Genomic DNA, 17,360 nt, shown 5'->3' with positions numbered 1-17,360 from the left:
TATCAGTTTTTGGACGTGAAGTTTGACATTTTAAATACCAATTATATTCATGTCCAACAATTATTAATTATATTTATAATTTTTTTTTTAATTCAATAGAAGCCCAATACCAACGTATAACGCACAATTCACCTATAATAATACATTCGCCGCTAACGAAATTACGATTTTTCACGTGGATCAAATATTGAACAGAAGTTTTTATACGAATACAAATTAAAAACGTTTTGTAGAACTACTGTTTATGTACAATTCGTATACATAGAAATATAGTTGTTTGTATCACTGACATGCACATGACGCACGTTTAAATGTAGAAGTACATTGCAAAGTACCATATTGAAGCTTACCTCTTATTTACGAAGTTACGAACGTACATAAATGAAATCATTGTTTTAGACAAAGCTAATTTTAGTACGATAAATTTTAAACGTAACAATTTATTTAAGAAGCCTTTCTTAAAATAATTATCATATTTTTCCCGCTTGGCCTTTATACGTGTCCTTATTTTTTATGCGTATCCCGGGGTGAGTTGGTCGTAGATTTAACAAAAAAGTTACGGCTGGCTGCCTTACTGACGTCATCCAGTATTAGTATTTTTTTTTCCGTGTGTGTGTTTGAACTCCCGAGAGGAAATTGTAAACAGAAGTTATTTCCCAAAGAATATTACATTCCCGATTGTACACGGAAAACGTGCAGACAGAACGAAATCGAATTTTAATTGTGGAATATATTTTCCGGTACTACATAAATAGTAAATATTTTTCAAAAAATGGTTTTAAAGCGGCAGCGATGTAAATGCAAACACGCGTATTTAAAAAATGTATTATACTGCAAACCGAACATAATATTATCGTAATAATAGTAAAATTATGGACTGTTATAATCAGCAATTTGTATGTACCTAATTTCATAACATAACAAATATAAAAAACCATTTTATAACTTAACTGAATAATATATCTCAAAATAATAATTCAGAAACAAGGTCAAATACTTAAATTGTTATTATAAAATTATATTTTAAGTGCAATGATAATGACTACTTTATACTACGCTTTAATTAGATTATACAATGATATACCTATAAGCAGGGCTTCAAAACGTTATATATAACGTTATAACGAAAAAAATGTAAATAAATAAACGAAATCAATAAAAGAAAAACGGAAAATGTTGAATAACATTAAAAATAATATATCATTAATCATAATTAAAGACCATATATAATTGCATTAAAAATATTTGAAATTGCACTAAAAAGATACCAAAATTGTAATGAAATACATTAAAATTACATAGTAAAATCATATCAAATATATAAATCAAATATAAATATATAATCATTAATTACTTACTTAAATAATATTACGGACATTTGTATAATGTTTACAAAATATATCTTTTTCCTGTTTTAAAATTTATAATTATATACATCTCTAAATTGTGTTCTTGAAAATTGTATCGTCTGTTACTTAAAATATGTTTATATAATGAAAAAGTACGTTCAACGTCGACACTTTTTATCGATGCATATTTAAAATAGTTTAAAAATTGAGTGATGTATCTAAATAAACATTTTTATTTCCTGTCATAATCTCAGAGTAAATTTTAATAATTTTATATCTTTCATTTTTTTCTAAGATATATTTTAATTTATCTTTAACTATTTTTCCATTGGGACCGGGAATATTTATAAAAATATTTATACTAAATATTTTTATTTAGTTAGTATTTGTTTAGTATTTTTACTAAATATGTTTAAATTATTAAGTAATTAACTATTTGATTCTTCTAAACTTGTGAGTTTTGTGGATAATTCAGATAAATGTAATTTTAAAAAATCAAATCCTAAACTACATTTAACTACTTGTAAAAATTTACGTCATAGTTATATTTTTTTATGTAAAATCACTTTGAAAATAATAATTTGTTTATTTTATCACGTGAAGTATACAAAAATTGCATTATTAAATTAAATAGGAAGACTGTAATTAATCAGATTCGTATACATATTTGATCAGATTTGATTTACTGGGTATCAATAAAAAGTTACAATATCAATTAAATCCACTCTTTAATCATAATTAATGATTAAAATAAACAATAAACGTATTTGTAACGTAAAAAAAATTGCAAATAATGTTATGTGGAAAAAAATTTGTGCTTTTTTAACTTTGAACCCAGCATAATTTCTTTTCTTAAATAATTATAATTATGAACAATTCAAAGTTGGCTAACTTGTTGTAGATATTTTATCATGCATTGAGATAACCCTTCCATTCCATAATAATTATATGTATACAGTAGAACCTGTTTAAGACGCTCTCATTTAAGACGATTTTCCGGCTAATATGCTCATTTTTACGAGTCCCTTGATTTTGACAACATTTAACATGTAATTAACTCTGGGTAATACACTCTATGTTCCCGGATAATACGCTCGTCTTGTCAATTATGTTCATATAAAAATATATTGTATATACATATGCATTGTATAACATTTAAAGAAATACCTCACTAATAATAACGATAACGAATAACAAATAATAACAAATGCACTTGATCATGTTAATGAGCTAAGAAAATTAATTGCATCTTTTGACAAAGCTGACGAAACGTTACATCATCTTAATAAAATTGAAAATTCCCTGTATTCAAAAAACATCAAGACTTTGAAACAATGAAAGATAGACGATTTTTTGAAATAGGTAATATAAATGTAATAATTCACTCTAAAAAGTAAGAAATATAATTTATATGTATATAACATGGATGTATTGTAAAATATAATAAAAATTTTTTGTTCCTGCGTTATACGATTTCCCGCTTAAGACGCTATTTGTAACTGATCCTTTGGAGAGCGTCTTAAACGGATTCTAATGTATATATATATATATATATATATATATATATATAAATTTAATATTATATTTATTTTTAAATTACTTGCTGGACAAGACAATGCGTTGCAATTGCTAGACTTGTGTGATTATGAGAGCAGTGTATTACTAGGTAGGCAATCTACCTGCGGTAGATTGTGGACCCCGCGTGCACATTTTGTCCATGGTTTTTTTTTTTTTTGTTATACAATTTTACTATAGCAACCATTTATAAACATATTTTATTTTTTATTACCTATAAGTAAAAAAAATATTATTATTAAAACATTTAAAACCAATAGCAACCATTTATAAACAAAAATAATAATAATCTCAATACCCCTTTTTAGAGTTCAAGCCTTGCCTATAAGACATCCGGACGGACCAAAAAAAAGTTATTTATCGATGACGGTGAAAACATCATCGGATACAAACGTGTATGTGTAATATATTTAATAAATTAATAAATAATTAAATTAATAGTTTTCATATGTGTGTTTCGTAAGGTTTATTATTATACGTCAAAAATAAATGGAGAAAAAACAAAGTAATGTCCAACATGCAGTACTAAACCACGGCCCCAAGATCAAGATGTGGCAAGTAGGTAAACGTACCTAATAATAAAAGCATGGTTGATCGGCGTGTATGCCATAATACAAATGCAATTTAGGGACGTGCCCAGAATACCATTTGGGGGGGGGGGATACGTGTAAAATTTAACCATAGTTATTATTATAATTTCATCAATAGTTTAGGAAAAGAAATCCAGACTATTTAGATGGAGGCAGTTTGAACTCATAAACCCTTTGCACGTGATTTATGCTTTTATAGCCGATAACGTCGTCATGTGGCCAAAGCAATATAATTTTAATATTATAATGATCAGTGGTGCAACCAGGATTGGTTTTCGAGGGAAGGGGTATTGTGAATTTGGAGTAAAACATTTAAATTACAAATTAAACGGTTTAATTTCTATTTCATATTGTGATACCTATCACAATAAAAAGTATTATACAATCGTCTATCGATACATTCTAGTAGCAAGGTGATTGATGTTTTAAAGTTGATCGGAACGATACAAGACGTTCCATATCATCATGTTATTATTACTACCTATTATATTACGAATAATATTGATATTTAATATCAATCAGCCGTTTCGTGTGTTCAAGATAAACCATTTTTTCCTATGTAGAATAAAATAATATCGGTCAGAATGTTTACGTTACCGTGCGATAATACTCGTCGTGGCCTCCAGGAACTCCGTGCTCTTGTTCTTTCCGGCTGGACGGCTCCTGTTGGGAATATTGGCGTCGAAGGAGACTGTTGGACCGCTGCAACAACGGTGCGTTTTCCTTCTCCACTGCGCTATGCGCCCTTTCAAGCTTGGGCCTCTTGTCTGACATCATGCACGGGGACGACACCTCAGAACGTCGGGGATCACCACCTGCGGCAGCCATACCGTGGTTAATCCATTCCCCAGACTTGCTGAGGAGCTCTTGTTTTTTCCGACACAATATGCACACCCAAATCACCTATGAAAAAAACATTTCCAGTACGTCAAGACAAGGAATAATCAAATAACACATAGTTTTATCGTATACGTAGTTAAACAGCCGTAGAGTCGTAATAATAATCATACACAGTAGGGAATAATACACGAATAGGTACCAAAGAAATATATTACCATACCATATTTATACCACAATTCTGTTTAATCTAATTAAACTAATTATTTGGGACACAAATAGAAAAGTAAATATTTTATTTTCAATATGATAAATTCTCAAAATAAGATCCTATTCTAGTGTTTCAGAGTGATATTTTAAAGCGTCGAATATATATGTATATATTATAATGTTGATGCATTCAAAATAATTTATCATATTTAATGTTATTGAACCGTACATAACATTAGATTATTTGTTTATTTTTATAGTTTTGAAGTATAATAAAAATGCATTATATTTATTAATTTATTAACGAATGTTTACAAGTAGTCACCAAATGTCTATAAAATATTTCAAATAAAAATTCAAATTGAAAATTACTCCTTTTATAAATAATATTTTAAAATATAAAATTAGTATAAAATAATCAAAACGTGAAGAATACTAGTTCAAAGTTATCAAATGATAAAAAAATTATTTTATTTAATTATAGTATTTAATTACTAGAGTTAATTTACCATCAAAGAAATGCGAAAGTGCTAAGGTTGTATCCAGGGCACACGTTTATTATAATATCCATATGATTAAGTTTAAATTCCTTAATCAGAATTTATGACACGATTTTATAATATATTCATAAAGTATAAAATCTGTAAACATTACAAATAATTTTACTTCGGAACCTCAAATAATTTATCAAAATCCAATAGAAAATCTATTGATAAAGTAATGGTATTATTTATTAAGGCGTCGTCAGTGGGTTTACTGATCAGCTTTTTGTAGGTATTCTAGGCCTCTCAAACCCCTCCTCCGCTTCATTTACGTTATATCATTTGCATTTATTATATGTATCTGTACCAGATAGCCACTAATGTGTAAGTGCCACCGAAAAACGTATGAAAAGTTATTTATTTATTATTTTTTTGTTATTAAAACCATTTAGGCCACTAAAACCATCACATCTCACAACCAATTTACCAAATGTTTTAGTAAGAATTGGATCGCCTTCTGAAGTCACATCCTCTTTAACTATATCTTCCCGCCTTAGTCTCGATCTACTCAGATCTACTATTTTCTCTTTACCGGGATAGACCCAGTATCGGAAACAAACGAAATGTATTTGAGATGCGTTTGAACAAAAAACTCATGATTTTCCTATGTTAACTTAAGATATATCCGTATTTCAATAAAATTAACAATACATTTTTATTTCACGTGTATGAGCGTGGGTGTGTTAATATTTATTAACAAATCGTAATAATTACTCCATTCCGCACGGATGTACATTGTAGAAGTGTTTGAAAAAATTAGCACAAGTATGTATTAAAAACGTGAAATATAGTACCAAAGGGGTTATTAGGTCGTAAAAATTTTACGACGAAGTATTTTCTGTCTAGCTAAGTCCTAATCGTTAAATGCGCCTCATTTTCACTCGAATAAATGCGATTCTAATAGTCTCTGAGCACACAACGCGGAATTATAGTACACACAATAAAATCGTTCATGTCAGTGGGATATATATTTTTCCTTGTCGGAGATTTCGATCAGACTGAAATATTTCCGTAGGACATTGTGCAAACACGCACATACACACAAATATCTACACAAGTTTTCATGCAACCAAAAATATTGGCGTTGAGTAAACACGTCGTTATGGTTCCTCCGCAGTCTCCTGTCTATGCCATGTAATATACAAACAATTCGCATACACTTACCTACACACACGTGCACACACATCGTAATATTAACAAATTCAATATCATTATATAAGTACACGATTCAGCGGCGACGTCTCTAAACGGGGTCACTGTATCTATACAGTCTGCTGTAGGTACCCTCTGTGCGAGCGTACTCGTTTATAAACTCGTTAGTACATTAAACGACTGTTTGTGTTTTTTCCCCTTGTGATACACATAAATACACATAAGTATATATAAGTATATATATATTTAAATGGCTACAGGGAAACACGATAATAGTGGAAAAATTGAAAATATAACATGATAATTATATCATCTTTCATTTGTTTTAAAAAGTTAATTCAATTTTTTTTTAATTAATTTTTTTAAAAATTAGTTGTACTACCAAAATAAGTATTTTTGCATTATTTCATAGTTTGTCTCTTAGTTTTCTGAGTTCTCAAACTATAAAACTGCAATACTAAACAATTTAAGAATATTGACTATTATCGTATTTCCCCACGGCCATATCATTTTTATATATCCTTTCCGTAGGCATTCAATATTAATATTATTATTTTTCTGCGAGTTCGTATGAAGGGATGAAACAACTTAATAATGATTTTATATTATAATATATCAATAAAATTATACTATTACGTTTTAATAAATTATTATCGTGTAATAATATTTGATTTTGATTATCCATATTTTGCGAACAGAGTGGCAATGCACGTTATCCAAGTGGATTGAACCGTTAAAAAAAACGATGTTAGGAAAATTGAAAAACAAATATCCGTGCGGAGTTATAGTACTGCGCCGTGCGCTCTTTCCGCACACGGAAAACGACGACCAGCGACGACGGTGGTACTCCGCTACCGCGGCCGGCGATCAATATAACATACGTCATGTTCCGGAATCCGTAACGTCATTCCTCCCACCGAAAAAGGGGCGGATGGTTTTGAGTTGAATGCACCCTACAAACCTTCCACGTATATAATATAATATCGTATATATGAGCGCGTTTCACCGGGACCATCGCAGAGGCGGAGACGACAGTGGCGATGTTTTCATATTAAAAGCAATACGACGACGCACGCGCGGGAGACAGATAGAAAAACAGAGAGAGGCAAAGAGAAGGAGATAGAGAGAAAAAGACAGGGAAATATAGAGACAAAGGCAAAGAGTGAGACGGAAAGAGAAAAAGAGAAAAAGAAAAAGAGAGAGAGAAATGATATCGAAAAAAACTTTAAACTAATAGAAAACAATGCGATTTTTTTTTTCCAAAAATAAAACTGCGAGCGGGCAAAAAATGTAAACGATTCTTGTGATATAAAGTATATAGTTGTACACGTGCGCAGCGCTGCTGAACTTTCCCGTCGCCTTCCTTCCGCACCCAAATATAATATATAAGTACACTGCAACCCTGTGCCGACCAACCAATCATCACCAACCCTAAGTGTTAAAACAAACGTCTAATACACAACTACTTACGTGTTACAGTGTATGATAATATTTTAAAAGCAGCGTTTATGACGTAAGCCAAAGTTCGAGCTTCGAATTTAAAATGTGTCAATTTAATTAAAACCAGATGCTTTTCGTCAGTTTATTTTCGCTTTTTTTTTTTCTTTTTTTTTTCATATTCTATACAAACGTTTTCAAATGGAACCAATGAAAATAAAAATAAAACTGATAAAAAATATTTCTATAATATCTATGTACAAGTATTATCAATAAACGGATGATATTTTTCGCATGGCTTATGAATAATAATCGATTAAAAAAACGTTTTGACGTGTCCACGTCAACAGCGATCAATAGATAAATATAAATATATATATATGTATGACATAAGAACGTTAAGGGAAGGAAGCGGAACACTGAAGTTTATCTGAAATATATTTTCTGCACCCTTAGATTATTTGCATGAAACGTTCACGAGCGTATTATATTGTCAGATTGTGAATATGTAAATAACTAGGTCAAAGGGTAACTGATTCTGTAAACTCATAAGCCATGATCAGACTTTTATCACAAACACACTCGCATACTACAAACGCATTGCACACAAACACACGTCATATTGTAACAGTAGCTGCTACGGAGTACCTAGTTTCTCATTGAGCAAAACCTTTATACTGAAAAAGGATGCTCTTGTTACGGAACATATGTTGTTGTTATAGTCGAGATTATAGTTTTCGAGTTAAACAAAAACTTATTGTCGAAACCACATCTCGTATTTTCGATTTAATTCTTACCAAACTGACAAGAAAATTATAATTATAACATAGGATATATAATATATATATATATACGTCAATTATATAATTAAAATCACTTTACGTAATTTATGACTAAAAATGAAATATAACCAACTAGTTAATAGATCATATCTATATAAATATACAATCCAATAAAATATATTAAATTGGAATTCAAATTGATGTTACCAAAATATTACACTCGAATATAAACAACAAGAGGTAAAATAATAGTTGTATTAAAGTGTATCAAAATATAGATGTGTAATATCAGAATATATGATTATTTAAATATAAATAAAACAATACCTAACTGATATGTTTATTTTCTTAGTTTAACTAAAATTATCTTAAACGAAAATTGTATTACATAACAATATTATTATAAGTAACGAAAAATGAATATAATGTATATGAGTTATTTAACGAGTATACAATTATGATAAGACATTAGAAAATTTATTTTTTCAATCATGGAATCGTATATAACATAGTTAATTTTCACAGTTCGTAAATAAAATAAATTCATGCGTTTAATTTACCAATACAATTATTATTACACTTATATAAATGTTTATTATTTTAATATCATGATTGATTGTTGATATTTTATTCATTAAAAAGTTTTTTTTAATAATTTATATGGACCGTAAAACAGAAAGTGTTAAATTATTTGATTAATATTTTTTCATGGTCAATTTACATAAATAAATGACAATTAATTATTTAAACTTATCATAATTATAATTGCCCGTAAGTTATATATTTGCGAGGTTCAGATATTTCTTATACTACACTGTAAATATGTATAATACATAAACCTATACATTATGCATGTACTCTAAATTATTTGTTCATAATATAATTTGAACAAGTATACTTAAAAAGTTCCAACGAAATTTTAAAATATTGATATATATATTATTTTATAATAAAATGGTCGACGAGCATTATTAATTGTATTAACTAACCTTTTAAAGGACACTATGATTGTCTTTTTTTAACATAAAATAATTATAAAAAAATATATAAACCATTAATGATACATAAATTGTACAATTTCGTGGTAAATTAATGTTTAATTTTACTCACTGATGTGTGCAATAATTATGTAAAAGTTATATATCTGTTATATGTGTTAGGTTAGATTTTGTTTCAACGGTTGGGAAATAATTCAACAATGGTTTAAAATATAATTAATTTCCTCCAACAGTGTAATAACTCAAAATTATAGAATTTTAGATCAAATTATACTAATAAAATGAATTATTATTAACAATTATTTTCACGTAAATAAATTACAACCATGGTTACTGTTTACTGTAGTAAATTGTACTACCAATTATATATGTCATTTTGTTTCACATAAACTACTTTTGACTGTTGAAATATTTGACTAAAAACGTTGAACTATTTTATATGAATTCCATCAAAGTCGGCTAAATGCATTTTATTTGATGAACGATCGAACAAACCATTCTTTCCTTTGTCATTTAAAGGTCAATATTTTGAATCAAGCACATATCTTATACTAAATTTAACAATTGGGTATGTCAAATTATCATAAACAACCTTTTATAACTATAACTAACTCAATGCAATACAATTTTCTAGTATTAAAAATAATTATGCTCTTTTTAAAATCAATATAACCTCTGGACATTTTGAGTAGGAAGTACAACCATACGCTTTTTTAATTTTTTCCGAACAAAAGGTAATAATATAGTATAAAACTTTATCTAAATATATAATTAGAGATTAAAATATTTAAGATTTTTTTTTTTTTTTTTTAAATGTCCTACCTATTCTGTTTCTCTTGCCATGTTTATATATTTTATCTAAATTACTTATTGTACTTAATGATGTGAGTAAATTGTAATTAAATTTAATAAAAAAAAAAAAATGTTTTTTTTTTTAATCGCACATTTAGTTAAATTTATAATATATTGTCTAAAAAATGTAAAAGAAATTAAATGTATACAAACATTAAATTGATTTAATTTATTTAAATTCATAAGAGAGTATTTTAGAGAGAGATTTCTTGTTAGGACCCTATTTTTTACTATAGTACTGGCTTTATATTTTAGAAGCCAACTTAATTTGTAATATAAGTTAGTAATTTATTTCCTTAGTACACTAATCCAGTCTCATTTTTGTCTAGCGGAGATTTTAATATTTACTCATGTCTTTACCTATATTCTTTCCTCCCCCTCCCCTCCCTCAATCGATCTTGACATGGACGCTGATTGCAAGGCCAAAGAACCTATTACAAATGTAGGTATTTTGATTTTATAGCATAATTTAACGAACATGTAGAAAACATCTATTACATTTTTGCGTGACTTTTTGAAAACTTGATTTTGATAATAAAAAAAACTGAGGAAAATTTGGCCTATCTACATTATTTGCTATTCATTTTAAAACTTTAAACTGCACCCCTGCTAGTGTATATTATCTAAATCAGCATTCATATAATTTTACTATACAGTATAAACAAGATTAAACTAATGACATATTTTCTTTAAACACTTGGTTATAAACTAAACAAATTTCAAAACATTAATTTGAAAGTATAACTTATTATTAGGGCAGTGAATTTGTTGTTTTTACATATTTTTTATAAATGCTTATTTTTATTGTTAAGTGAGCTCAAAAATGTTTTGTTAAGCTCTTATTTCAAACAAAAAAAAATGTAAGCAACAAATGCAATTTTGGCGATTTTTTTAGTTTTCCTCCAATTTTAACTATTTTTCATAATTTTTGTGTAAATTTAAGATTACTTATTTGACTGAATGTATAAAATAAAAATTAAGTGAATATTGCTGTGAACAAATTTATATACTTGTTAAAATATTTATTAATATTTTTATAGTGCGATTATTACATTTAAGTCTTTAAGATAAAACATTTTTTTCCAATGAAATATATACTACTAGATATTCAGTTATATTTAAAAAAAGGATATCATGATGTAATTTGAAATAGATTTAGTCATTTATTATATCTATTTCATCCGTTAAAATGCTGAAAGTCAAACGAAGTAATCGGTCGTTTAAAAATTACGTATCTGAATTTGGCGATAATATTTTTTCAACTGATGGGAGTATTCTTTTTTGCAAAATGTGTGAAATGCAAGTATATGCCGATGTACGATATATTGTGACGTAACATCTCAAAACTTATAAAAATTCTAGGTCAGTAAATAAGAAAACCAAGAAAACAAATTCAAAAGTTCAACAATTAGTAACAAGTAAAAAAAAGTCAATTTTTCGTTTGATTAATGTGAAGAACTGATGTCAAGGTTAATAGTTACATAAAATTAGTATTATAAATTTCTATTCATTTTTGGAAAAATACACTGACAAAGAAATTCAAACTGTCTCTACTTTTTACAAAATAAATGTTAATGTTTATTACGAAGATGTAAATTGAATGTTTTATAGCTAACGTTGTAATTGAAACCTCAGAAATTATCAACCTGATAAGATATTTTTACTCGCAACAGACATTCTTGTAAAAGCTGACCATTCAACAATAGCTAAACTTTTTGATAAGTTCTTGTTTTTATTATGGCCAAATGGAATACGTCACAATGACGTTTAGGTATTTTTATTTAATGCGGCCCCTTATATGGCCAAGCAGCCTCCAAAATTAAAGTTTTGTATTCCAAAATAGTGCACATAATTTGTTTAGCTCGAGGTATACATAGAATAAAAGAAAACATAATAAGTTTTTTCCAAAAGTTGACAAGCTTATTGCCAAAGTAAAACAAATATTTTTAGACTCTCATATTTTGTTATTTGAAGAAACTCTTGGTATTAATTTACCTTCTCAGCCCACTATGACTCGATGGAGGACATGGATTAATTAGCGGCGTCTTACTATTTTTATAGAAATAAAAAAAGTAATACAATTATTAAATTTAAATGATACTATTTCTATAAAAGAAACTCAACATTTTTTTTTTTTTTAATAATTCAATAGAAACCAACTTTATATTCATTCTAACCAAATTATGATTTCATACTAGGAGAAATAACGAAGCTCGAAACCCAATATTTCTTATTAATCGAAGCTTTATCTATAGTTAAAAATGTTGAAACTAAAATAGACAAAATCACTGGACAAAATAGAATTTGAATAAACCAGAAATGTTAAAGAAGTTTACAAAAACATGAGGGATACCAAAAAAATTGTTTTTATATCCAACATTTTAAGTAGAGTAATTCAGTCGATGGAGGGATTACCAGAAGACTTGACCAGCGGTGATTTAACCTACTTTAAGTACGCGCCAATCACAACCACTAATGTAGAAATAAATTTCTCCCGATGTAAAAATTTGTTTTGCTACAATAAACAATTGGATTTTGAAAATTTAAAAAAACCATTTATAGTGCAATGCAATAATGTAAGCAACATTTGAATTTAGTTATTATTATTATTATTATTATTATTATTATTATTATTATTATTTTATTTTATTTATTAATTTATTCTTTTTTAATACAATTTTAAAAATAATAATTGCGATTTGTAATACATTTTAATGCAATAATGCAATCAATATAGTGAGTTAATAATGCAATAACTTCACTGCCCTACTTATTATATCTTATTTTATCGGCCTGTTTGACTTCGTTTGCTTCTATAATTCGAAAGACATTAAAAATACACGATAAATGTAAGCTATTGAGTGATAAAAATTATTGTTCCCTATTTTGAATAGTTGCAAAACATAACCAAACAAACAAAGCATGGTTTTTAGTTACACAATTAGTCATATGTGTTTAAACACATAATTACGTACTATACAACGAACAAGGACTTTGAGCTAACATTTCAATCGGCTTTTTATATTCAAAGGCAACTATGTACTGAATTTCAAACCATTAAAGTCAAATTAACAATTTCATAACATTTGTTGGATTTAATTTAATTTATTTTCATTTCAAGCAACTAACTGTAACTGTATTAACTTAGGTTTTAATTTTTTACATTAGACAATATTTTTCTACTTCGTCATCATTATAAATAACGATTCATCAATTACAAATTATGTAAAGTAATGGACTCTAAATCACATTATCATTATCATTTTTATAAATGTATTGACGGTATACGAGTTATAAATGATAAAAGTTTTAAGACATATGGGTTGGGTTAGGAATTTAATCAATTTGTTTTTAATAATTCGTATAGAAAACCAAATGAATACTTACTTTGCTTGAACGCAGGGTAACCTTGCCACCACACCTGGCACAACATCTGATGCCGCAATAGTTGCACAGGTGTCCAACACCATCGGCAAATTTGGTCTTCAGGCATATGTGACAAGTTGCGTCCAACTCTACGCCTGCCTTTTTCTGCTGTTCACTGCGTTGCCGGATTTTTTCTTCCAACAAAATTACTTCCTCTTGCTTTCGCCTGCACACGAAATTAAAAAATCAATAAAAAATATAAAAATAATTTATTCTTATTTTCTACTAATGTTATTATTATTGTTTTTTAATATTATTTAGTGACAAGTTCATTTCATTACAGTATACATGTTTCTTACCTTTATGTAATAAAACAATCGAAAACTCTGTTGCGATTTCATTTTAGTTTAGCACCACAAAATAATAAGAACCAAATATTGATTGTTTACTTATTTTTAGATTTTAAACAGAAATAAACGTTCATCAAAATACCAGAAAATGCATTAATATACAATTTAGTATAAAAAATATACATTAACGTGTCGAAAAATACGACGGTATTCGCAGATGAAGCGCTGTCATGAATTAATGTGCTGATTATGGTGTAACCGGAAAAAAAACATTTATTCAGAAAAATCATAGCTTAATGCTAATTAGGAAACGATTTTGGTAGTTTAATTTCCCATCCGACATTTATGATGAAATATAATTATCGAATTTTATTAGTTCTGTAATATTATGTTAAATAGCTGCTGCCAGCCTACCCTTATTGTATATTATTATTACACACGATTAATTATTGTTATACTTTATACGTGAGAGATAAACCGAGTACTTTATAGGAAATGCACAAAAATTACAATCTCAATTAGGTACTCCAGTTAAAAAAATATAATGATTTTAACGATAATATTAAAAATAAAAACGAATACGTCAGTGGTATTGTCCACATGTCCACAAGACTTGCGAAATGAGACCACAAAAATAATTAAACACGCAAACCTTTGCATAAAAATTAAATTATTTTTAGTAATTATTTGTTTAGATTGTTTTCTCGGATATCATTTAAGTCCATAAATATGACAATGAATCCTTTAACGGAATAAAAATATCCGATTTTGTCCTGAAAATTATACGACACTGATACAAAATCAGGTTTTATTGACAAAATCATAGTTATCATTTAATTTTCGGTTTTAATAACGATGTGTATATTATTCGTGAGTTTAAATTAAATCCCGGACAAAAAAAAAAAAAACCAAAATATTTCGAAAAAACGGGGATGGAGAGATGTATGCAAATCGATCAATTATGTACAGATCGAAACTTGATAACCTAACAAAAATATTTGTTTTATAATACACGTGTATAAGTTTGTGTGTGTGTGTGTGTGTGTGTTTAAATTGAATTCGATAGATATTAGAAAAATCGATATTCTCATCCAGTACTTTTTGCTCGATAACAGTACAATAGTCAATTAATAAATAAACGTTCATCGGGAGAGAATTTATAATAGGTATTATATCAACCCAGTTGTAACACATATTCGGTATGTTGTATTAGTTATATTTATTTTTTTTTTAAATTTAGTATTATATAATTGTATACATTACATTGCATAGTTTTAAATTTAAAATATGAGGACATATTTTTTTTTAACATAAGGGAGTGTTGTATATGGCATGTGCCCCCAAAAAAATAGACAAATATAACTTCTTAAATTGCGTAATGTTAGGCCAATGAAGCAAATAAGCTGAGGCAGCACTTTATAAAATAATATTTAAGGACAGAAACAAGACAGTAGGGGGACAGTGCGGGTCTCGACTGAGAGACGGTTGGATAGTGAGTTTTTTTGATATCCGAAAATTTGTGTGTTTATTTCATTTTTAATAAAGTTTTTCTAAAATAGTGTACTTATTTGTTCATTGTTTTTTCTTTGTATACCATCGAAAGATAGGTATACTACAGGTACGAATAAAAACAAAAACCGACACGTAGCATAATACCGTATACCGTTTGTAATCATAATAATATAAAAAAAAATGTATATGGATTCGATTTCCGTTTTACAATCTCAGTCTACAAAAAAATGTTGTATTATGCAGGTACTGATATCGAACCGATCGGACGGAACATCAAACGGTATAAACCTTGGCGGAAAATCCTAAGGGGCGCAACTATTTTACTCTCCCTTTCCCGGAAACTGTTCACGATAAATCAGAAACGAGGATGGGGTACGGGGTGGTAATGCGCTATGGAACCGAGCGGTAAAAGGGTGAACCGGTGACGGACATGTGGTGGTATCGGAAGGCAGCGTGTTTTGACGATTGCATACGGTGTACGCACAAAAGCGCGCGTTATGATGCCGGGGTGGACGCCCCGCACCCACCGGCCGCGCCATAACGATGGACAGCGGCGTGATCGGTGCGAACATCGGAAGCGGTGGTCGCGGGGGTGGACGGGAGAGGGGCTACGTCGCCGGGGCGCGTCACTGTCATCAAAAATCCGAGCGTCTCCTCTCGTGCCGACGACTTCAATGCCCCGCGATAGCGACCGTACGGCGATAATAATCGCTCGTTTGGCGGACGCGCACGTATCGTATTGCGCGGTCGGCTAACGCGGTAAAGTTCAAAAGTTCAACCCCGCCACCGCTGCCACCGCCGTCGCACAACGATGACGATGACGGCGGCGGCGGCGGCGGCGGCGGCGGCGACGGCAGCGATATAGGTAGACACGGTGGTAGCGGTGGCGACGCACCACAACTCCGTATTATTGTTACTAATATTGTTATTATAACTACTATTATTATTATTATTATTATTATAACTATTATAATAATATGCAAGGTACATGCCGTCGTCACACGTCGACCAGTCATACCAACCTCATGATTTCCTGTTCCTTCTGTTCCTCCTGTTTCTGCCTGTGCACCACGGACTCGATGATCTCCCGTTCCTCGGGCGTCAGGTGCGACAGGTCCGGCATCTCGGCGGCCATTCTCAATACCCAACACCAGCACACGGCACTAAGAAGCGCCACCACCCGGCACAACGACGGTGCAATGTGCGTCGTCCCGTGCGCCGGCACAGCGATCATGGTCAGCCCATGGACGTGTCGCGCTCGGCCATACCATCATCATGTTCGGGACGACGACTCTGCGGCCGCGACGCTAACATGACCGCGATGGCGCAGGCTGGTGCGATCCTGTGTCGCAGGTTAGATGGTGACGGGCGGCGGTGGTGGTGCGTTCAACGGGCGCGTTGCACCAAGACGTACGGAACGCGCGCTACTGTGACGCCGGCGGTCGCGTCGCGGCCGCACTGGACCGGCCGGGCCGTGAAAGCGTGCGGTCTGTTGCGGTGGACGTACGCGTGACGGCGAACCACTTATGCGACGCGGACGGTTTTGGCGCGGCACCGGCGATCGCGAACGACGCGATGACGACGCGGCGGAACGGCAACGGTAACGATCAGCGGTCGATGTTGTAATATCGTTTGGGCAGCAGAAGCAGCAGCGGACGATCGGTGTTTTGCGGTTTTATCGTGTTCTGCTTACGGTGTTCGCACCGCACACGGATACGCGGCGACGACAGCGACAACGACGACGACGTCGACACGACGGCGGCGACGACGACGACGACGACGACGACGGCGGCGGCGGCGGCGGCAGC

At 30.7% G+C, this 17,360-nt stretch overlaps 1 protein-coding gene across 8 annotated transcripts in view; it reads right to left on the bottom strand.

Moving 5' to 3' along the window:
* Positions 1-17,346, bottom strand: part of LOC112684524 (regulating synaptic membrane exocytosis protein 2) — a 37,869-nt gene extending 20,523 nt beyond the window's left edge. For all 8 annotated transcript variants that reach the window (XM_025556085.1, XM_025556079.1, XM_025556080.1 and 5 more), the window contains exons 1-3: positions 16,575-17,346; positions 13,712-13,916; positions 4,112-4,417 (exon numbers count right to left, since the gene is read on the bottom strand). In XM_025556085.1, the coding sequence (XP_025411870.1) occupies positions 4,112-4,417; positions 13,712-13,916; positions 16,575-16,786 (723 nt within the window). In that variant the 5' untranslated portion in view covers positions 16,787-17,346. The remainder of the gene's footprint in view (positions 1-4,111; positions 4,418-13,711; positions 13,917-16,574) is intronic.
* Positions 17,347-17,360: the final 14 nt, after the last annotated feature.

The sequence above is a fragment of the Sipha flava genome, unplaced genomic scaffold, assembly GCF_003268045.1.
Source record: "Sipha flava isolate LNK unplaced genomic scaffold, YSA_version1 251_pilon_pilon, whole genome shotgun sequence".
NCBI lineage: Eukaryota > Metazoa > Arthropoda > Insecta > Hemiptera > Aphididae > Sipha > Sipha flava.
The sequence above is the reverse complement of the archived record's forward strand: the minus strand, read 5'-3'. Positions and strand labels throughout refer to the sequence as shown.